The following is a 24,926-nucleotide window of genomic DNA, read 5'->3' on the forward strand; positions in this document are numbered from 1 at the left end:
TAAATGCTAACTCACTGATTTATAATTTGATAGTACGTTAATAATATTTGGATGTCTACAGTACAAAATATATTCAGATCAGATTTATGTGTACATATGTATAAAAAATTCATAGTTTTTATTTTTCTTGTCTGCATATATTTATATTTTAGAATATGTGAATATTCGTACAATTAGCATAATCTTTGCGATCACAATAAGAAGATTAAAAAAACATTTAATAGCTTGTTATATCGAATGTAGATAGAATATTGAATATGAATGAATATAGATGGAAACTAGATAAAATCTATTTAAAAAATACTAAATATTCTTCTTCCTCTTTTTCTTCCGTGTTTTACGTACATCGACGCAAAGTCATGACCGATGACATTACATCTGTATGGCTTATATTTTGGAGAATATACTTGTTTCTTTAAGGTGCTTTATTATGTTTCCTATCAGATCTTCCGTTGTTACAGCTGTGTATGGTTTTATCCTTTCTTTTTTGTAATACTTTCTTGTAATAGCATTTCTTCTTTGTAATACTAATATCGTACTAAATTAAAAATCTCATTTAGAAAATGTATATTTTTTATATTTAATATTCATAATAGGTGTGCACTTTGATGTAACAAGCTTCTTAAATTTAATATTGAGGGAAATAATAATACTCTCGACATTAAAGCTGCAGGTTTGTCTCTTAAATTAGTATGCTCTTTCATCGGACAAAACAGTGATTTAAATACATTTTACTTTGAAAATAAATTGATGGTCTTATCAAAGTTCGCCCTTCAACAAACCAGATTTTAGGCATCGGTATTATACGAATATTTCTAACGCATTCTCTTAAAAGCAATGCAAACACCGATTAAACCACCCCTTTGTGTTCCTATTCAAATAGGATCATTAGTAATAGAGTACAGATATTTATACAAAACTCCTATTGTTATGCATACTAAATACTAAAAGTAGTGGTAATGCTCTACTACCACTTGAAACGGGAAATATTAAGTAAACACACGTACAATTTTTCAGGATTCTCCAATAAATGTATCCAATAAGTGTCCTAATCCTAATCGTAATGTTATGTTTATTGAATGGTAGCATAAGTAAATTATATTTGGACATTTTCGTTGCAACACAAAGGACATGAAGAGAAATTCCGACCCTTTTATCGTATGAAGTTTATATTCTAAACATTTTATTAAATAGATCGTGTGGATATCCTTATTGCCTTCAATTATTGACGAAATGTGTGTCTCCGCGATAAGATGACGTTTCCACAGACGAAAAACAAATCGACCACGTTTCGATAAAAGTCAACAAGGACCATTGATCGTCGCATGTGCGTACTCTGACGCAGAAACTCTAGACAATTATGCGTTACATAACAAAAAGTGATATAAAAGGAAACCCTCATGCAATACATCTCAGTCGATCGTTATAAGGCTGGCGAAATATTGCAAGCGGACATAATCGATCGTGTCTTAATTGCTCTGAGTACCTCGAAATAGGTAAATAACACCATATCGAAACGACAAATTGTACATTGTTAAGCAACATATTGCAAAAAGTAATTTATTCTGAAAAATAACTATTTAAACTTTAATATATATCGTATTTATCGCGAGAACAACCGGAACCGGTATCACGCTACGAATATCGAACTACGTGTTTACGATGTGGTGCAGAGTGCGCCAAGCTCGAAGTCACGCGAATGATTAGACGACTAATTTCACATTCAACCTTTTGTGTGTTTAAGGACATGAGGGCGCTCATAGCATTCTGCCTAACGGCATTGCCTCTGGTCGCTTCATACACATGGAAACCGACCCCACAATATTTGAGCAACAGCTTGGTAGGCGCATCGGTCTATCAGATCTATCCCAGAAGTTTCAAGGACAGCGATGGAGATGGCGTTGGTGATCTTAGAGGTACGTTCCCCTTTTTCCTTGACAATTTTAGTTTTTAGGATGTTCTTGTATTTTGAAATTAGGAGTTCCTTTTTCTTTCATTACTTTTGATCTCATCGATTGTTTAAAAGGTGGGAGAATTGTAGAGGGAAAAGTTGAATGATGCGATAAGATTCTATTTTCGTAGATACTTTTTCCCTGCCATGTTTTCTTAATATCTCCTTTTAAATGGAATTTTACAATTTTTTATTAACTACGTATTCTTTAATTCTCCACAAAAATGCTACTGAGGTGCTTGAGCCGAAAAATATTTAATTTAAGAGATATATCAGTTTTAATTTCACGAAATTTAGTGACAATACGTTCCTCGTAAGCAAAGTTACTCAAAGGATAATTGAACGCGAAACACTTGTTACGCGGTCGATCCACATCGGTGACATGGCTCGTAAACAGATGCATACTTGCTTTTCCTTTTCGCGTCGTCTTTCGATTTGTACGGTACGGATGTAATTAACAAGGAAATCTAAAAATGCAAACGTTTGCCGAGAAAAAGGAAAGTGAAGCGCGACAATCGCACGTGGAGAACTCTGCGAAAGAAGTAAATGTCGCTTAAACGCGAAAATAAATTTTAACGAAACTTCCGTTGCGTTCGCCTCTTCTGGTCGCTTTGACGCGGCTTGAGAGCGACGTGTTCTGGAAAAGAGTTTCAGCCTTTTTGTAATGCTCGAGCCATTACGAAAGATTTACACCTCTTTGACTCAATGTAGCAAGCAACGTTATTGGAAAATAATTTTCAAGTTCCCGTTAGTTGATATTTAACGAACACGTTCTCTTTTTATTTTTCTGAATGAAATGCTACATATATGAAACTTGGACGCATAATTTTCTGTGTTAAATTTTTATTCTAGTTATTTTTATTATACATGGTGGTCGACGAATTGGTTGCCACGATATTTAAGCTGATTCTGATAATTCAACGAAGATATTATTTCGAGAAAAAGTTTATTGCTATCAAATGAAACAAATTTCAAAAGTGATTAATGCCGAGGCTAGAATTTAATCGACATATGGTATTTAGACTACAAATGAAGAGAAAAGGGTGATAATTGAAAATCATCAAAGATTCAGGCACATTTGGGTTAACTTTCAATTCACGAAGCGATAGATAAGAACTGAAAGAATCGATAAACCTTGCTGAATACATGACATTCTCGATATGGAACATTCGATATATCGCATTATATTGTTCTACAAAGCTCAGCTTCTTATTCTAGATATCTGAGTAATTTACATTGTTTTCATAAACTTTAAAAACATTTCATTCTAACTTAAATTTGAGATAAATTTGTTTCAGTATGTCTGAGCACTTTTTTAACCAGCAATAAAGATTATAAATGTAGACTGAAATGTTTCTTGTTACAATATTTTCTTGGGATGAAAATCTTCCAAAGCAAAATAAGCTACACTGATAACTGTCAGATAACAAGACCAGAAGGATGTAGGTCTGTATAGTAAAAGAGTGGAGAGTTTGTTAGAAAAGAAGAGTCAAGAGAGAAACAATGTAAAAGCATGGTAGATGTTTACTTATACACGAAAAGAAATCAGTAATACCTGAGTTATTAATAAGTATCCTCCTTAAATTTTCATCGTTTCTTAAGAGCAATGTTCTAAAGTTACTAAAGCATTCCGCTTAAATGATATGTCGAGTCTTCATTTTTCCAACGTTACATTTAACGAATGTGTCACGTTTCAAACGTAACTTGAATTGCGGGAACACTGGAAATTGATCTCTACGTATATTATCTATAAGCAATTCTGCTCGAGGAAACATTTTTGCTTATAGCTTTTATAATTCTTTCTAGAAAACTTGAAATCAAATATTTTTCGTAAAAAGTACCAAGCATTTATGTGTAAACAGCTTGAGAACGGTAGCAAATTTATCGTTGCATGTGTTAATAATTCAATCAAATTTATTTAAAAACACATATTTCGATCAAATTGCCTTCTTTTAGAATATAATTTATTCGTCGAAAGCAATCGACTAAAAAAACGAGATCTTTTCTGTTACAGGTGTCATACAGAAGTTGGATCATCTGGTTGATGCGAACGTTGACATAATTTGGATATCACCCATTTTTAGCAGCCCTATGGTAGATTTTGGCTACGATATCTCAGATTTCCGGAACATCTACCCCGCATTTGGTACGGTAAAGGACTTGGAAGACCTGATCCGAGAAGCGCACAAAGTGGGTATAAAGGTCTTACTGGATTTCGTCCCGAACCATACGTCGGATCAACACGAATGGTTCCAGAAGAGCTTGAAGGGAATTAAGCCTTACAGTGATTATTATATCTGGCATCCAGGAAAAGTATTGGAAAATGGCACCCGTGTCCCGCCATGCAATTGGGTAAGTGTGATTTAAATAACTTAAAGCGTTCTTCAGCCGCCAATAACTACGATGGATCAAATAGGCAACACGCAAAGTTTATTTGAATATTATTGTTCTATGATAATGCTACGGTAAAGTTATTTATAACCATTGTGAATAGTAATATTGTTTATCATTATGTACCATCTGGTCTTTTTTTCTTCTTATTATCATAATGATATGCTACCCGCTGAATTTTAAACACATCCGTCCCGTTGTTTCAGATTTTTCAATTTAAGACTCATCTTCGCGCCCGTAATTTACATTAGAAAACTTCGTGAAATGCAACTGCCGGTATTCGTTGCTCGATGCCCGAGCCGCTTTAATTACTCGAAAAAAATTAAATCGTCAGTATTTACATATTTCGCGTGCCGACGTATCTCGCCTTTATACTTGCCCAATGTCCATAAATAGTTATCCAATATTATTTCAATAGAAAAACAGTGAAGCAAGTTATCGAATTTTTCTGCGTCGCATTCTTTGTTAATTAACGCGGTCGGAATATTTTCACGTGAAACAGTCGTCGATACGTCTATTACTTCCGCGCAAACAATATTCATGAGATATTTTGTATGATTCGTCTAGCGAAGAATTTTAAAAAGAATGTTAACAATGTTAGCAACTGTACGGGACAAAGTATACACAAAAAGAGAGAAACAAACATTTGTGCCTTCTTGGTCGAGAAGTTTAACCGATCCCCAGGGTTTCTCATGATTAGAAATGAACTTGAAGTACAATCGATAAGGGTTTGAGATAGAGTGTAGTCATTCGATGTTTTCAACAGAGGCGAAAATATGTTATAACTTCGTTTAGAAATGGACTTCACGATGTGAGAATGTCTTGTCACGATCCATTAAAGTTAGAGGATAATTACTTTTAACAATTTCATTGAGATGAAATCTTGATATTACTTAAAACTTCATAGTGAAATTGATTGTGCCATTAAAGGCTAAACGAAACNAACGAAACATTTTTAATTAATGAATTCCAGAACCGAATCAAGAGTACTATTTGCTTAAAATTAATATTTTGATATTTGGCAGAAATTCGTAATAATTAATTCCCTTTCGATTCCATTAAATACAGCGTAGAATATATTCACTGTCAAAGACGTAACGAAGTTTTCGGATAGCTGAATATAAATGATCTTGAGAAGGCAGAGAAAAAGGGAAGTAGAAATGACTGTAAGTTTGTAGCAATACTTTTTCCAAGATTTCACGATTTATGGTAGACTCGTAGTTGGTGAAGAGTATGAAATAGTATACTGCATATCAAGAACCTCGGAACAGAAATGGTAAAATATCAAAACAATGTTGCGCGGCGATAACCTGCAGAAATTTTTGCACATACGCGTTGCTCGTTATTTCCTCGTGAAAAGATCTGTTTACATCTTTTCATCGCGTAAATAATGCATTTTTCGTCGAAATTTGCATTTCTTCTTCGCTTGTAAACGCAGTATGAATTCAATTAAGCTACCAGTTGTTTCTATCCTATCGTTATCGATCAGAAAAGATTATTCAACAACAACCAAAACTGATACAAATCGATTGGCATCGCTGCTGCTATGAAATCTAATGGCCGTGTCTCGCTCCGAGAGAAAAATAGTCAAACAACGTAGAAATTGAAACTGACAATTAAATCTATCTTTTGTTAGGCATTTGAAACTTCAATGGCTCTAATATCTAGTTACTTTCGAACGATCAACTTTACGATAATCAATTTTAACGATAAGTTCACGATAACGTTCGTTACGATCGTGCAATGCCACTGATTTTTCACTGCAGCAATGTTCAAAGTAATATTGACCTTTAGTAAACAATTACATGTTTCACATTGACCAATGACTCTCATTGCGCAGTGTCTTTCATTACTTCAAATTATTTAGCGAGCAAGATGAAATTGTTTTAAACAAAATATTCGGCGATATCGTAATTACTTTCCCGTTTTTTGAATAAATCACGCAGCGTTTCGGTACATTTCATCTATGTACATATATATTTGCGACATTTTGCGTATCGTTTTAACGATAATTGTCGTAATTGCTTTGAACCGGAAGTAACATCGTTCGCAACTAGGAATGAATATTTCTCGAACATAATTTTGTACGATTTTTCCAGAATTTTTAATTCGCTCTACTTTCAAAGTGCGACTCGGAAATTTCGTCAAGTATGACATTTAGAATTTCATCTTTGTATAAAAATATAATTTCATGTTCTGAAAAAAGCAAGCTCGCATCATAGCTGAGGGCTATGATATTCACGATGTTGCACGAAAAATTTAAATTACTTTTTACACTTAATTTAACTTAATTAAACAATTTTTGAAGGATCCGTTTCGACACAACGTGGTAAAAGCTTATGCAATCTTTGTTCATCCTCTGTGCACTTTGCAAATTTACAAACACATATTCTCGCGCAGGTGTGCTATTTCGGTGGATCAATGTGGGAATGGCGAGATGAACGTAAGGCGTATTATCTGCACCAATTCACAAAGCAACAACCTGATCTGGACTACTTTAATCCAGAAGTGGTACGGGAGATGCATGTGAGTATCGTTCGAAAAGTACATATTTCTACTCAGATTCCACTCATTTATTTACATTTATGAAAATATGAAATGTAATTAACCCTTTCACGCTCGCATCTTATATACAACAATACATTTTGACAAATTATCAACTATCTAAACGATAAATATATTTATTGACGGTAAAACGTCAATTAAATTCCTCTATTCAAAAATCTCAGAAAACAATGTGTTTCTATCAGGAATAATTAATATAAAATAATTAATGTAAAATAATTACAGGTTCCACACATTCGCAATTAAAATGATTCTAACATTTTTTTATCTAAACACATCGAAACACAAAATTTTCAATACGTTAAACTTCCAAAACAAATTTAACGCGAATTTATCCAAAATTATTGCTAAAATATAGTTTTAACGCGAAGAATATATTTTTTTAATTGAATTATACGTAGCCTACGGTACATAATAAGACTGTGTCTCTCTTACTTTAGATGCAGACTTTAAACTGTCTGTAATTTCTCTCAAATCTGCGTTTAAATATGAATAAATTTCCCATTATCTATTTACTCCATTATCCCTTACGCTTCTAATAATTTCAATAGATTTTGTTGTAACAGAAGCTGTTATACCGATAGAGACATTTTTTATCCACTTTATCGATACTTATCGTTACAAGAAGTCTTTCTATAGTGTACATTTCCATGACTATATTTTCATATAGATAGTGATATCTATGTTGCATCATCGAAACTACAATATCGGATTTTCTTTTTATCGTATTATCTTAAATTCGTAAAAATAATGGATTACGCGAAACTTTTAACAAGAGGGAAATAAATTCCAATGCTGCTTCCAATTTCTTCGATCGACGTTTCGTGTGTCAAGTACGAAGATTGTACCAACTTAACACGACTCGACTTATCCTCAAACATATTTTCCACTTTTTGCACTTCTATTCTCTTCTTTTTATTTTTATGGTTGTTTTAATGCCTGGCAAATTGACGACAACGATAGATCTCGTTTAACGTCATCGCTAACCGTTAACCAGAGACCCAACAATTAATATCGTAATAAATCAAGGACCCAGACACGGTCGAACAGATACCGATTACTCGCTTTGATTTCATCATTTTCCACAAGACAATATCGAAGTTTCAATCATTTCGGCCAATGTTGCTGATTTTTCGAAGCACGAACATTCGATCTTGCGTTAAAACGAAAAAAAGAAAATGATGAGAAATAGAGATATTGTAAACGAAGATATTGCTTCGACGTGCTGCCCGTTGGTTCAACGTGATCGTGATTGTTTTATCGAACGAACCGAACCGATTTCTAAGGAATATGAGTCTCAGTTCGTCAACATCGTGGAATTTCATAACCTCTACGTCAATTTAATAGAATTAGCAAGTCACATCTCTTTCATCTTTATTGCACGTTTCCTGCTAGTACTTAACGTTTGGATATATTTTAATTTATCAGAGAATATGATTATTGTTAGGAATTTTTAATAAGAAATTTTTCAAATATATATTTTATTAAGCGTACGTTTGCAATAAATGTCTTGTATGCATTTCCAAATTGATCTAAAATTTTGCCATATACAATCACGATAGTCGTGTCCCATTGCACTGCTGATCAAACTTCAAACAGCTTCACATAATACACGTGGATAGGTAATGTGGTACTTGCTCTAATTTGCTTCATGAGTCGTTTATACCTCAACGTCTGCTACTTCAGTATTTGCTACTTTCATGCATGAAACGCCGGAAAATCTTTGGAAAAATATTTGGATATCAATCCGAATCCATCCAGGATTCCGGCGATGTCTCGTGACTTTTTCGGAATTCCGCGGTAAATTTGAATTTTAATGGGCACAAATTCGTTCGATGAAATTCGACGGACATCACGAAAACACGGTCGGTTAAATTCAGTCAGTCACGGTTGAAATTCAAGTAGGGCTGAAGCCTCTCGTTCCACTATCCAGCAAAATATAAATCTGAATACGGTTGCGAATGTTATACCTATGTGGGGTAAAATATGTGAAATCGAGGGATACGTGGTACTTGCTTCATCGAATTTAAATGAACCGAATGGAGAAACACGGCGCGATTGCGAGAAAGAAGTTGTAAAATTCATATAAGAACATTATACAATTAGGTTTTTCAACTATGCACTAAAAAATATTTTGAATATCAGTCATCTGTAATGAAATGAAAAATTGATCATTTATGATATTCGAATAAGAAATAATATCTATTACAGCATAACCTCATTTATCCTTGTTAGCTTCAGACGTACGAATTTATAGTTGATCTTATAGTTGGACTGTAGTTGAGATGTAGAGTCCAACAGTACGATATCGACATTTTAGCGCGAAAATCTAACGAACCCGACATCTTTGTTATAGAAACGTTACGAGTACGTATAAATTGGAAGAAATTTACCAAAGTACCGAACGTACATACAAACATAGAAGTAATATAATATAACGTGTAGAGACTTGAAGTTATGAATAGTCACGTGAATCAAAAATAATAAAAGTATACCAGAGGAAAGGTATTCGTACAAAAGTAGAAACGAACGAAATCGATCGAATCATCGAATGGTAAGCACGTGTACCTGTCAATTCAGAACCTGACTTATTTAAATTCAGCCTTGTTAAAAGAAAATCAGCTCGCGTTAGAAAAGTTACAGAATTTACCAAGTAAAAAGAATTTTATTTCTTTATACTAGAATCTTCTATTACGTAGCTGAATATGACTGTAGCTTCGATATATGTATACAGTAGATTTTTATAAAGCAGATTTATTTCCAAGAGAACACATTTCTGTAAAACAATCATCATCTTATGCTTCTAAAAGCACTTTCCACGGGTAAGGAACATTCGTTCGGTTCGTATTTTTCTTTTACGCCAATTTGTTTTCGTCTTTTTCTCTGGCACAACGTAATCGTTTCGCTGAAACAATTCGGCGGACTATGTGGCTTTCAAGAGTACGACACAGTTATTAATATAATCGTCGATGGGAAGAACTTTGAATTCGTAAAATGTGTCATAGTCGTAGCTGGACGAAACGATAAAAAGCAATGTAGAAATTAAAAACATAATTTATCAGGATTTTTATCTGTGATCTATATGCATAATGTATATATTATTTTATCACGTAATAATATTTATGATTAACGTATATAATAATATTTTCGTTCTTAGATACGTAAAAACACTATTTCCAATGATATATTTCTCAAATAACATGGTTTAACTCTGTGCTTACTGATATATTACAGGAAGTTTTGAGATTCTGGTTGAAGAAAGGCGTTGATGGCTTCAGAATAGATGCCTTGCCACATATTGGCGAGAACATGGCATTCCCAGATGAACCTTTGTCAGGTAAAACCAACGATTCCTCTAGTCCTGACTATACCGATAGGATCTATACCACGAATCAGCAAAAAAATTACGACGTGATCCCCGGATGGAGAAGCGTCCTGAATGAATTTAAACAACCAAAATATATGTTCACCGAGGCATACGCGAACATGTCGATGACGATGAAGTACTATAAATATGGAGCAGACTTCCCCTTCAATTTCGGCCTGATTCAATACGTCAATTCGACAGCGACCGCAACAACCTTAAAAAGTGTGGTTGATAATTGGATGCAGAACATGCCGAGCAGTGCCATTCCAAACTGGGTGGTAAGTTACTAATATTTTCAGAAAGCTGATTGACATATTTAGGAGAACCTTTAAATTGCATTTATGATTAATATCGCTTAATGGTCGCTATCATTCATTCTATTAAAATATCATTTATCCCCATAAAACTTTGAAAACATAGTTTCATCAAAATATTGTACATTCAATCAAAATGATTTCTGCATGGTTTATTTATTTTATTTTATTAATGTCGAAATTCAAAATTTTCAGGACTGGAATTATTATTGTATCGAAAAGATTGTCTGGCTGAAATATAACAAACTTAAGGCGTTTATCGCCTTCATAAATTTAGAGGAAAAATATTGCACGATCAGGAAAAATGATCTATTTGTATATTATACATTCATCCTTTTCAATCATAATCTAGTTAACCCTTATAATCATAATTCTATCTTATGGCAGCATTAAAAATTACAAGAAAGTATTCTATCACTCCTAGCTTATTTCAAGAAGAAGAATTTCATTAGAGCAGTTATTTTTTAAAGATTTTTTTAGCACTTATATCGTTTATTAATTCTATAACTAACTTTTCTTTTATTTCAATAATTTTACTCCTATCATATTCGCTCATATCCCACTTTTATAAATTCGTAGCAGGATGATAAACTTCCATGTTGGCATTTCTATGTTCTCACTCACTCGCTCACACACGCACACACGTACGCGCGCGCTCATGCAATCGTGGATGTTAACTTCTCCAACCTCGGCGAGGATCTGGAAAATTTTCTTCGCCAAATCCTTCCTCGATTCACTTCTCTTCGTCTGTATTTGCTTGCCGGGAAGTTGGACGACGTGATTGTAGATCGAAGGAAAATCAAATTACCCTGGAAGCAAACGCACGAAACTGGTCGAACGTCGTTCGATTGGAAAAATGGTTGATAGCACCTAACTGTTTCGAATTCGAGGCTGCGCGATTGAACGGCAGAAGCAACGCGTGAACGAGCTTGAAAAACGTCCACAAAACGCCTGGAAGAGAACGAAACGAGCCTCTTCCCGCTCGCGTTCTTCGAATTCCACGAGCGCATTCAGCTTTTGTCGAGCTCGTGTGTGCATCGGGCATTCGATCGAAAACCTAAAATTTCAAGCCCTAAAATCGATATTTCTAAGTCGAGGCAAATCAACAAAATGCTTTTGTTGGAAGAAATAGAACGATCGGGGAGAAAAGCAGAAAATCCCCAAACATTATATGTATTTAAGCTAAAATATCTTCAACTCGATATGATTATCGTTAGGTAAAAGAAAAAAGAAAAAAGAAATAACGACGGATATTTTGAATTTTTGAATACCTTAAAATTTTGTGTACAGGTCGGAAACCACGATGTAAATCGATTAGTGTCGAAATTAGGAGAACCACGAGCTCGTGCCCTCACCGTAATGACGCTTCTGTTACCTGGCGTAAGTGTGACATATAACGGTGACGAAATCGGTATGTCGGACACTTGGATCTCTTGGGAAGACACACAGGACACGCAGGGTTGCTTGGCTGGTATTCTAAAATACAATACTTCGTCTAGAGATCCAGCGAGAACACCGTTCCAATGGGATGACTCCGTTTCTGCCGGTGAGTTTCCAATGAGGTATAACTTTCACGCGAATGAAGAAATATTCAAATGAACCTTGGTTTTCACATTTTTATCCCTGGTACGTTTGTCGAATCATTTTTGAGGTATTGTTTCTCCATCGTGCCATAACATGTTTCACTCTCACAGATGCAACTATTTCATTCGATATCTATCAATTATTTTATAATCAATTTCATCGTGCCATAGTAATATTCATCAACGCGTAATTATTACTCACGATATGGTAAAGAAAATGTTATCCTTTGAAAAATGCGAATTGGAGATTGTATCCTTTGCCTGTTCAAATATCGTAGATACTGGTATGTTTGAGATAAACCTCGTGCGAGATTTCAAAAAAGGAAGCCCCAATTCCAGAAACTCTAGTCAACTAACTACAATTAATTGAACAAAAAAAGAAGCAATAATCGCAAAAACTATGACCAAGTATTTCCATTTGCAGGATTCTCCACGAACTCCAATACTTGGCTGAAAGTCAACGATAATTACAAGATTGTCAATCTGGCTGCCGAAAAGAAGGACGAGAACTCGTTCTATACCCTCTACAAGAAAGTCTCCACACTGAGGAAGTCACCGTACCTTAAAGCGGCCGACTTAACTACGAAGCTGTTGAGTGAAAACGTTTTCGCGTTTGCCAGGTAAGAATAGCGTACATGTAAATCAAGATGATACTATGGCAATTATATATCACGATTCACTCGTCGAATATATTGTTAAACGCGAGAAAATTATGATTAATAGCGTGACAGTATGTATCTACACTATCACTTACAAATGTCCAAATATTTTGATCGATTTTTAATAAGAATATTTCAATTTCACTACAAATTAATGCTGAATTAATAATTAGCAGTAATATTTAGTAATTTTGATGGAATTGCCAGACTATTGGGTCATCTATTAAAAGGCAGGAAGAATATATTTTAGCATTTACTATTACTTAGGATTTACTATTTAAATATCACAGGTTCTATTAACGTCGGAAGTGTTTCTGCCAAATTTAGAATCTTCTTCGTCAGGTTTATAATTCAGAAATTAAAGAATCTGGGAATAAAGAGCTTGCCAAATAATAAAATAGTTCTACGATTGCAAACGCTGACTTTACGATCGCGTATTGATTTTTGAAAATCGATTTGATCACGTTAGAATATTCTGCCATGCGTAGCTTTGATGATTAGAAAATATAAAATTCTTAAGGTTTAATTTACCCATTTAATTGATACATTTGATTTGTACAAGTACCTTTGTACAATAGCGTACAATTGTTTGATCGCGATCATCGGCGTTTGCAATACGATGAGTCATGGTACTGAGAGTGCTTTCGTTTCTTAACGATACATTGTATATATGGAATATCATAATTTCTTCAGGGAAACCGAGGAAGGTGGATCTGTCTACACGATGATAAACTATTCGGATAAGGACGACGTAGTGGATTTATCAGCATTCAAAAACGCACCGAAGAAATTGAATGTGTTTTACGCTACTGCTAACTCTATTGCGCTTTCTAAGTGAGTTTACAATTTCTCCAAATTTATTTATCTAAATTGCGTCGCTGTCATGACAAATTTATGCAATTGCATCGAATATCGTTTCATAGTTTCCTTTCTTCTTCCAACGCGGTGGAAAATGTGAAAAGCACTGGAAATAATTTGCAAACTGTAACGTCGTTGTTAAAATTGAAAGAAAAAGATGAAGAAAAGGTAGAAAGGGAACGAATGAGACAGAAAGATGTCTGCAATTATTTGAAGAGAAATTGCATATTTAACAATAATTGATTAAATAGCAACGTAACATTGTTCAAACTTGTGAGATTCGAGGATAAAAAGATTTACTTAATCCTTGCTGCGTTCTTTTAATCATTTTCGATTCAATTGTATTTTTCTAATGTTAAAAGATATCTCAAGTTCGAAGAAAATATGACAAACTGCTGATTTATGTTAAATAATTTTATATTAAACGTTTTCTTGAAACGTTCGAAATATTTTCTGTTCCCTAAAATGAAAGCAAGATTGTAATATGAAAATCCGAAGAGCGCAGTTGGATTAAGTGACTCTGATGTTATTCTGTTCCCTGTTAAATTCTTAATCCACAGAATTATTTCTTGTTTCTACTATCATGTACTGTTTTTTTTTTTTAATTAAATTATCCTATTACTTGTTACCTTATTAAGTAGAAACCTTTATTCCGACATCTTGTCAAATTAGTTCTTTACTCGACTATATTTCTTTCTTTTAAATTAATTTCAATTTTATTGTATATAAATTCCTATTGTATTACTTTTAGAGACGATGTCTTTAAATTGATGCTTTAGAAATCCGTTTATTGAACATTGTTGCGATGATATTAATTTTGTAAATTTGTTTGTTTGTTGGGAATATAGGTACAAGGTCATGGACATCAAGAAAGTTGAGGTTCCTGCCACGGGAGTGATAATCCTTACTACCCCTACTCTTTCTGATATCAAGTTTGGAAATATGTAAATCTACAACAGATTCCCACTGTTTCTGACTTCGANATATAAATATGTACCTCTAAATATCAATAATCAAAAAATATAGTTCTTCTTTCGCAAATCGTCGTATTTACATCTTAATCATACCCTTCTGACATGCACAGTTTTAAAATGTACGTGTCGATAGAACAATATTACATATAACATTAGTACAATGGCCAACGTTTCGAAAATAATGCAGTTACAATAACTTATCATACAGTCACGATTTGACCACCATTAAACTTATCATTGCCTATCGTGATTATTATAAAAATATAAATCCTACTATTAATCGTGGGACTGAATGGAAAAGTGATACGAGTGCATTTTTCCAAGAAACGAGATAAGTACGGAAAACGATACAGATTTATTTAAAAAGATATTGTTATGAATAGTCTGCGATTGCTTACGCGTTTATTGAAATTTATTTTTAATTTAAACTAACGTTAATTTAAATCGATTAATATAAAAATTTCATTGAAAAATGGAAAAATATATAGGACTCGCGCAACATAAAGAAATATATAAAATAAATTACTTGTTAAAATATTTCTTAGGTGAAACAGATCTTCACTTATATGCTCATAAAAGTTTTCCTTGACGAATGTTCAAATACTTTCGATTTCTCTTTCTTTTTCTTTTCGATTTGTTTGATCAAAATTTCCTCAAATTTAATATATTCTTACTCGCATCGCTTGTCCTTTGAATTTTTTAATTGTTTTTCAAATGTCTCCAACCAAAGTCTATTAAATCAAAATCGTTCGAATTCCAAACTGTCGACGTGTTAAAAAGCCAACGTTCGCGAGGAGACAGCCACGGGTTAAATTGACTTTTAATTTTTGTTGTAATATATGAATGTACAAAGTCTTAAATAATAATTATATTGTCAACGGCATAGCACGCGTAAAAGATACGTTTTTGCACTTTATGAACATTAAACAAAAACGAGTATTTCTTTCCAATTTCTTTTTTTTTTTTTTACAGTCGAGGAAATTGAATTTTCAAAGGTGCAGCTTCAGAGGGATCTTGTCAAAAGGTGCGGTTTAAAAAAGTGCATTGGCACGTAGTGAGTCTGGTTTAAAGCTCGACGCGTCACGTAGAACCAGTCGATAACGTGTGCGTCGAAAACATTTTAGTCCTTGTATTATGCTAAACAATTTGCGCTTTCGTCGTGTTGCGTTAATTAAACCGATATTACTATTTCAGCGGACAATATAAATGAAAATGCGTTTGTTGCTAGCATGTATACATACCTACATATATTACGCAGAATTGAGAAAAGTGTCGTTTTTATCGGGGCAAACAATTTTTGCTCGAGTATAATTACATTTTTGACTAATAAATTTTGTGAAATGTAAATATGTGAAAATTCTCATGTTTTATTTTGAATAACTAATAGTCCTGTGAACATGATTTCACGGACTACTTTCTACAAGTTTAAGGTCAAGACAGTTTAGTTTCCAAAAACAATATTATTCAAATAATATTATTTAAGTTTAAGTAACAATTCGTTTCATAAATGGAACAAAACTTTTATCCGAATAAAAGTATATTTTGATAATACCAAATCTTGGTTCGTTTCATTAGTTGGAAATACATGTAGTATCGGGGAAAAGGACTTAAGAAATATCTAGCGAACCATAAACAATGTCCCGAGAGCCGAGGCCTCGATGGGCCCATCAATGTGTCGTCGGTCCTTCAAGTGAATAGTTTCGTAGAAAAGGTCTACGTTGCTTTGGTCACGAGCGGTCGCGGAACACGTGTATGGTGGGTCTATGGAAAGACAAAAGATGTGGGAGAGAAGGCAGTTTTTATTTTTGAAGTCGGAGAGAATAAGCCGAGAAGTCAGAGAGTGCGAGTTGCGTTGTAGAGTATAGTGTTGCTAGCGTTGTCGAGAGAGTGTGGTCTGCGTGAGAAAGAACGTTGGATCCGTTGTGTTGAGAGTTGTCTAGATTGTAGCGTGTTATTGCGATTAGTTCATGTTTAAACTACCATCGTTTTTCTGTCCATATTTGTACAATCCATTCGTTATAAATAAATCACAAATATCAGGATATAATAACAGTATATTCCATTGACTGGAATATCTGTCAGGATAAAAAATCTGTATCTAAAAGAATACTAACGTGCAACTAGAACGTTTTTTTTTTTTTATTATTATATTGTTTATTTTTAATTTTACAATTTGTCCAGTGGGACATTAGGTAAAATGTTATAACATATGATTGAATAGCATGTGGATGGTTACCCCCAGCGGGGTGCCATCTTCGCGTTTTTTAGTTTATATCCTTNTATGAGATCAGCTGGGTGTTTCCTTTTTAGTCTTCTTTCTATTCTTGCGTTGATCGTTTCCGTAGCCAGCCTGTTTGGGTGTGTTGTTATTCTTTCTCTGTACCTTTCCGCGTATCTGGTGATCTCCTCCTTGACCGTTGGTATTCCCAGGTCCTTCCGTATATCCTCGTTTCTAACGTACCATGGGGCGTTTACTATTAACTAGAACGTGATGCATTATACTTCATACCTTTTGAAGAGAATTTAGCAAACATCTTGCGAACAGATTTGTCCGACACAGATAAAATTATTCATTATATCATAAGGTGCTAGTGATCGTTGAAGACGAAATACGATTGAAGAGTGGAAATAAATAAGGCTACAAATGACGAAACTAAAGTTTTATACAAAACAATGTTTTCGTTTACCAAAATGTTATTTATTGACAAACTATTAGAAAACTTATTTATTACCTGTATTATATTGCTTTATATAGCTTTACGATATTTTTATTTCAATATTTCAAAGACCTGTTGGCAATCAAAAATTATAAAAAACAATAAATGGAATTATATATTTTAAACAAGAATGTAAGTCCATTATTTAATTTCCTTGAAAAGGCTGTAAGTGTCGGTACAGATTTTCTTACCCGATGGGATAATCGAAATGGATAATTTATCTACGAACATGTTCTAGCACGAGGGAGGTTGTTCGCTAGCACATAGCACTTATAACTTAATTTAGAAAACTGATCGTTTAACTAACATCCGTCCTATATCATATGCGAAATGTTAAAGACCGTATAAATCACAGTGATAACACTTCCCTTCATATTTACTGATATTGATCTTCATATAAACTATCTTTTCGAGAAAAAAATTCTTTTTTAATTTTTTCAAAAATAGCTATTACAGACCCCTTTACTTCCACCGTACAATTTTAGTGGAATTTCAGGAGGAAGACTGCGAAATCGTATCCCCATCTGTTTGTCCACCGATTTAATGGATCGTCGTCAGTTGCGTTTATGTCCCTCGAGAGTGCTGAATGTCTCGTAAAACCGAAAAGTTTTTAAGGCTCGCGATGCGTGCGCTGATATTTTACACATGGGATTTTCATCGTTCGATAAAGGAAGCTTTATCGAATTTTGCTTGCTTGGCAGGTAAATACAACATTGTCTGTGTAGTTGAAAATTAATTATTATTTTCAACAGCGCAGCGTTTCGAACGACATACTTTTCACGTTTTATCTTGTGTATTTTATTTATCGTGCTTCATACCTTGTGCTTCATATTTGGTATTATACTACGGTTGAAATATGACAAACGGGAGATATGTAAAAATAAATAGAGATATAAATGTATATTATATTTCAATGCCCTTATTCAGTTGTCATATCAGGCAAGCAATTGAACCGATACAGGTAAATACATAAAGAAATTTAATATTAATAATATCAAAGTTCAATAATATCGGACGATGGAAATTATTTCCTCTTATTATTACATAATAGAATTGCCAAGTGTGTTGCAATATTGTTATTGGATAATAAAGATTATATTATCCCTATGATTTTTAAAAAGAGATATTAAATACTGAAAGCAACTGGAAGATTGAAATTATTTTTATTCAATTAAAAGTAATAGAAGTCTTTTAAAAATAAGTATACGCAAATACATAGTAATTTTGACATTGATTACAAACGTCGATTACAGAGGGAACCATATAAACACAATTGATTTTAAACGTAGAGCTTGTCAAATCCATCTACATATTAATTTCATGCTGCTGAATAATATTTTCCTTTAATGCAATTTTATGGAAATTTCATTTTATTTATTGCCAGTGCGAATAGAAACTGACAGCACAATTTTGTTAACGGAATTAGAATTGAGTTTATAACTCAATAACATTAAATAACATTATGCATTGTTTCACACTGAATCGAATTGAAGAATATCAACTGTACCACAAAAATTTAGCGGCCGATATTAGCGACTTTAATGTTTCGACCAGGTAGTTCCATTATGATGATTTCCAATCGCGGTCCAGTTTCCAGCGACTAATGAAACGAGACCGATAAAAATTTTAGTGAGAAACTTAATACATATACAGGGTGGTTGGTAACTGGTGGTACAAGCGGAAAGGAGGTGATTATACGCGAAAAAAGAAGTCGAAAATATAGAATAAAAATTTTTCGTTTGAAGCTTTGCTTTCGAGAAAATCGACTTTGAATAGTATTGTTCCAAGCTGGAACAATAGCTTGGCCACCACGCTCTCCTGACGTAACTCCGCTTGACTTTTATTTATGATGAAGAAATCGAAAGTTGGGAGCAATTGAAAGAAAAGATTATTGTAGCCTTTCATACTTTAAAACAATCGAATACGTTAGAAAGTGTTCATAGAAATTTAATTAGAAGAGCAGAACTATGTGTTCGCCAGAATGGGCAGCATTTTCAGCAATTTTTGTAATAATAAATTTTATGATTACTTCATATTATTTCATCATGTATTCCTAATCTTCCGTTACAGCAAAAACAAACTTAAACTGCGATAATATCCATCGAGACAACGATCTACAGTGAGATCCGTTATAACGAGACGTGATAAAGTGCACGCGTACCGAGCGAAAATTCAAAGTCGATTTTCTCGAAAACAAAGCCTCAAACGAAAAATGTTTATTCTATATTTTCGACTTCTTTTTTCGCGTAGAATCACCCCCTTTCCGCTTATACCACCAGTTACCAACCACCCTGTATATATACACAAGTAATGGTAACAATACATATAACGATGAGAAAGTTGAAACACATAAATTCCAGTTTAATCATCTCCAGTTTGAAGTTTATGTTTGATTCATGTTTTAAGTTTCAAATATTTTTTACTATATTAGAAGAATTATAAAAGATATTGTATCAAACAAATAAGACAATTAATATAAGACAATTTCTTTGATAGATTAGGTGTTTGCGATATCAACGAGTGTTGATAGGTATTAAAGAAACACGAGAAAAAGAAATAAGAAGAAATTAATTTGGAAGAGATATAACGCAAAATATATTAAAATAACAATCGTAAAAAGTAAAGCCCTATCTTATTTGCAAAGCTCATGGACGATATATGCGTGACTTTCAAGTCACAGAGCGTTATAGGGGTTAATAAAACAGCTGTTGGTCGTATTTTAATGTGAATCACTGTTACGCAATAAAAGATAATTTACAAGTAATATGTTAGGCTTTATTACCTGGTGTTCGCATAGCCATGTTTCATAGACACGGCGAATAAGATTAACTAATTACGCCTGTTCTATGTAACTTTCAACCGACCTCAATAACGTCGTATTCCTGCTACAATCACATGGAAACTAAGTCTGGGCAATTTTAATATAAAGCTGCTTAAAGTAGAACAACTGGCAGGTTGTATTAATATGAATACACCACGTAATGAATTGAAATAAATTTGTAATTAATAGGAGAGGTAATCGTTGTGAACTTTCCTTTCTAAATATTTCGTTTCACTAATTTTTTCTTACATTTCTTAAGAGTTAATCGCAACAGCGAGTTGAAATAAGTTTTTGACTGATAAAAAGCCACCGTTAAAATCTTTCTTTCGCGAATATTTCCCGTTAATAATTTTCCTCTTACTTCGCTTAGGACGTAATTACGGACAATAAAATCCATATTTTAATAAGAAAATGACTGCAAACATCACAATTTCTGTTTTTCCAAATACTATACTAAAAGAATACGTTAACATTTTGATCAAAACGACAGCTCACTGGAAGTTTATATGGAAGCAAACCATTTCAAATAGCTGAAACATTGGGCTTGTAATCAAAATGGAAATTTGATTATTCATCGATGGACGAATGCTGGCGCCATAACCGTGTGGGACTGTGTATCCATAGAAGATACATCAGTAATGTGCTGAAAGGATTACTATTAATCCGTTGTAATAATAATCATAATCGCCACGAGATATTCTAAAGTTAAATAGCAATCACTTTGCCAAATAATATCGAGTAATGTATCCATCAATTATTAATCTGAAATCAGGACGAATAATAAGATCAAGCTATCAATGATGCTATAATGTACGATCAGCGTGAAGCATAATAAATGTTTCAGTCGCAGTTCTGAAAATACTTCAAAATGTGAATAATACATGTACGTATATCGGTGCAGATTCTAAGTGTATTATATATTACACGATATAGTTAAGTATATTATTTTCTTTTACTGCCTGATATTTTTCGAGTCGAACGTTCGGAAAATCGGAATTCTGCTATAGTAAAACTCGAAATACTACGCTTCTAGATTTATTTCAGGCGGATTTCTCATCTTGGAGACCGTACGTAACCACGCCCTATGTCCTTTAACTCTAAGTAATAAATTCTGAGATCACAGGCTCCTTGGATTAATTATGGCGAGTTTCACGACACGATAAAGTTGAAGATCCTATAGCCTCATAGATGCTGTTGTCTAAAGCAGGTATTATAGTTTCAAGGTAACCTTTCTTTACCATAGGTTCTTCTGTGATCTTAGTTTAATGTAGATTCCAAGACTACCAAGCTTCTAAGTCATAGATTTCAAACTTCCATGGATAGGGATGGTTACTGATGCGTCTGACGACTTCTGAGTTATATAAAGTGGTTTCCGCATCTCTGTAGATAGTGAGCTTGCGGTTCCACGATCTCGGCTTGTCCAAGACATTGCTAGGTCATTGTGGTGGTCTGTGGCGTATCTCACCGCTTCGGGTGATACGCGAATGCTCGGCTTTACCACGGAGCAGACCGAGCATTGTCCCGCAATCTCGGCGCCTGACGATCGAAGATTTAAGCAGCGGGGTCGAAGATAGGTTATTTACTCTCATTCCTGTTTCGTACACCTTCTGTCGTAAATCCCGAAGTTTATGAAACTGGGAAACTCGTGGGATTTAAAAAATTTCTCAAATACATCAGCTCTCTGAGTTTTCCATGTTCAAAACTTTTAGACTTAAGTATAGACGTTAAAAGATATTGATCGATCTCCGTCAATTTCAAAATTAGAAAGTCAATTTTCTTTAAGAGGCCGGGAGTTTTCAAATCGTTCAATGCCTATATTTTTTAGTTGAAAAATGTGGCCAATAATCTTCAATAAATGAACTAAAATTAAACAAGCTAAATTAAGACCTAACTGAAACACGATTATGGTTACGCGCGATCCAACAATGCCGATTAAAAATTATCGACGTTGGCACACATGACACAAATTGTGTCTATAGTTTAGTACATACACTGTCATAAATACGATATTGCTAAAATATAATTAAATAAATTTTTAAATCACTAAATAACATAAAAATCAGAAAACCAACAAGACTGTATTCAATATATTTCTCAATTCTAACTTTCAATTCTTTTTCCAGCTATTTATTTTCCCATAATATGAGTTATTATTAGCGGAGCAGACTTAAAATTCGATTATCATTCGCGTTGAGTCATGACTCGTTACTAACGAGTAATTATTATCGTGACGTCTTTTGGGTACTGGAGACAACGTGTCTAGTCTAATTAATTCTCTATTCGTACAGTTCGATTAAACAGGCTCACAGCTAAGGTAAATAAGCTATGAACAGCCCGTTGGATACTCCTTTTGTCGTTGGTGTAAAGGATTGATGTATTGAGCAAGTTCGTAACATCTATTAAGCCTTTGTTCCTCTGTTATCATGCTGAATTGATCTCGGTAATGACACTGACGTTCCATCTCCAATTATCAACTATGTAATTTTCGTTTTGTTCAGGAGAGTGTTGGCGATTAATAATGTAGCCACAATGTAAGTATCACTTTAATCGAAGTTCCATTCTTTTTTTTTTTTTCTTTTTTCTAATTATACAATTTACGAAAATATGAATTTGCAAAATTATCCGCAGTCCATTTATGAGATTAAATAATGATGAAATTGAACAATATATAGCTTCGTAACGCAGAAAGAAAGAGGAGGAATCACAAAGATAAGTAAAATGAAACGAAGCTGCGTTTCGTACGACTAGTACTCTTATCGGTAAAACATCTGAGCACACTAAACGTTGGACAGTAAAGGTCAGGTCAGAGAAGGTATTTGTATGGGCGAGATAGTTAAGCGGGGACTTTTGAGGGTATTGCTTTTGTGTGGATGTCTCTGGTGGTCCTCATACAATGACACACAGCTACACAGTTATACAAAATGTAGTTATACAATCAGTACGCATAATTCAATTGTTGCTTGCAAATATTTGTACCAAACTGCATGTCGTTGGTATATGTACGTTTATTTATGTATGAAATTAGGTATATATTCTATATATCTAGTCTATGTAGAACTAGACATTCTATCTACGTGCATAATAGTTTTGGTACATATGTGCATACATAGATATGTAACACTTATTAGAATTATTATCTTGAAAATCTCGTTAAGTTCGTGCGGTTTAATCGTGATAGCAAATGTTTATATAGTATTAGACAGATTTGATTGCCATGATCTCTGTTTCTTTTCTAAATGTATCACATTACACGCTTACATGGAGATCAACATGCTCTTCAATGTTTTATCACTTCAAGCTAAGATATTATTAAACGTAACTTAAATGTAATATGATCACTAGTGCTCTTCAACTGACCTTGTAAACATACTGAAAAAATTCCGAATAATCTTAAGCAATGTTCGTGCTATAAAAACGTAAATAAAATATGAACAATTATGTTACACAGCTAAGTAAGATATTCTGTACGAATAGATAAGTTACTGAAAAGTAATAATTAATTTATCGTAAATTACATATATGCTTACTCTTCAGAATTACATTTTGTAATTTAGATAACAGACAAATTGTTGGAAAGCAACGTTTAACTTATCGTTAAAAGTACCTCTAATACGGTCAGTTAGATATGTTAGATGGTAAGGAAGGACATAATGAACACGAATACAGCGTAAGATTGCTTGTCCATGTATAGCGCAAAATTAAGTAAGCGAAGAACGATATGTTATTCTTTTGTTCCTGAAGTACTTTGTACAACACAAAAGCATTACTGTTATGAAATACAGGTAAATTGAAATTCGACAAGAGAAAAGTGAGACAATTACAGAATATAATTGCATTGACGATAAGTACGAACATTATGAGACATTGTCTATAATCGAAATAGTGAGATTAATACAATTGATATGAAAGATGTCCAAGTGTTAGCTACGTAATTAACTGTATCATTAAAACGTTATATATCTAATTAATTGTTTCATAATTGTACCGACCCACGGGAAGAATGGAAATAAAGTTTATTATTGTCAGAAGATATTATTTCGTTACGAAATATGACTCTTGCGACTTTGTGACACGAAAAATTTAATGTACGATACGTATCTCTCGCGGATACTAATTTCCCTTTTGCAATTTTATCTCCTTTTAGAAATGATACTACGTATATGTTAAGCTTAAATGAATTAAACGAATGAGTTCGTTATCGATACAAAAATATTTAACACAATTTCTGAACAACGTTGACAAAATGTACTCTTCTATTTGACAATTGGCTATCTTTGAGATGTTATCTCTAATTAATAGCGAAAACAACTTGTAAATGAAGTATTATCGAATAAGGTAACCCTAATTTCATTAATTACTAGAATGAACGATATCATTATGATAAACGAACAATAATATTTTTCTAAGATACTGTATTTACAAAATTAATTCCCACCTGTATAAATTTTCCTTTCTTTTCTTCGTCGTCGACAGAGCGAAGAACATAACTCACAAAATTGAAAAAAGAACAAAACTCTAGTTTGAATAGAATTAGCATATCGATTACTTGGTGAGATCTACAGGGAATTAGGTTTAAAGATTTTACGATTTCTCCAGTCTAAATTTATGACTTGACATGCGGTACTAATATAATAAAAAATCGGGATTCTCTTAATTCCTGAATTGTCTTATTAGAAATACAGAGTTAGAAATACACGTGCGTGTGCTGCTAGGGCATCGCATACAT

General features: G+C 33.5%; 2 protein-coding genes across 3 annotated transcripts in view; one reads left to right on the forward strand and one right to left on the reverse strand.

Moving 5' to 3' along the window:
- Positions 1–24,926, reverse strand: part of LOC122568552 (calcium/calmodulin-dependent 3',5'-cyclic nucleotide phosphodiesterase 1-like) — a 118,146-nt gene that overhangs the window by 28,599 nt on the left and 64,621 nt on the right. The window lies entirely within an intron of this gene.
- LOC122568556 (alpha-glucosidase-like) lies at positions 1,334–14,729 on the forward strand. Its single transcript, XM_043728430.1, has 9 exons — positions 1,334–1,496; positions 1,745–1,916; positions 3,966–4,303; positions 6,743–6,868; positions 10,142–10,552; positions 11,879–12,134; positions 12,596–12,791; positions 13,524–13,664; positions 14,537–14,729. Exons 2-9 carry the CDS (start codon positions 1,748–1,750, stop codon positions 14,634–14,636), a joined length of 1,737 nt encoding a protein of 578 aa, XP_043584365.1. The 5' UTR covers positions 1,334–1,496; positions 1,745–1,747; the 3' UTR covers positions 14,637–14,729.

Source organism: Bombus pyrosoma, linkage group LG6 (genome assembly GCF_014825855.1).
Source record: "Bombus pyrosoma isolate SC7728 linkage group LG6, ASM1482585v1, whole genome shotgun sequence".
NCBI lineage: Eukaryota > Metazoa > Arthropoda > Insecta > Hymenoptera > Apidae > Bombus > Bombus pyrosoma.

What these genes read in the sequence shown, in the direction of transcription:
- LOC122568556 (XM_043728430.1), top strand. Translation starts at nt 1,748, where the DNA reads ATGAGGGCGCTCATAGCATTCTGCCTAACGGCATTGCCTCTGGTCGCT. An exon ending in GGATGACTCCGTTTCTGCCG is followed by an intron (nt 12,135 to 12,595) that starts GTGAGTTTCCAA and finishes TTCCATTTGCAG; the next exon opens with GATTCTCCACGAACTCCAAT. An exon ending in AACGTTTTCGCGTTTGCCAG is followed by an intron (nt 12,792 to 13,523) that starts GTAAGAATAGCG and finishes TAATTTCTTCAG; the next exon opens with GGAAACCGAGGAAGGTGGAT.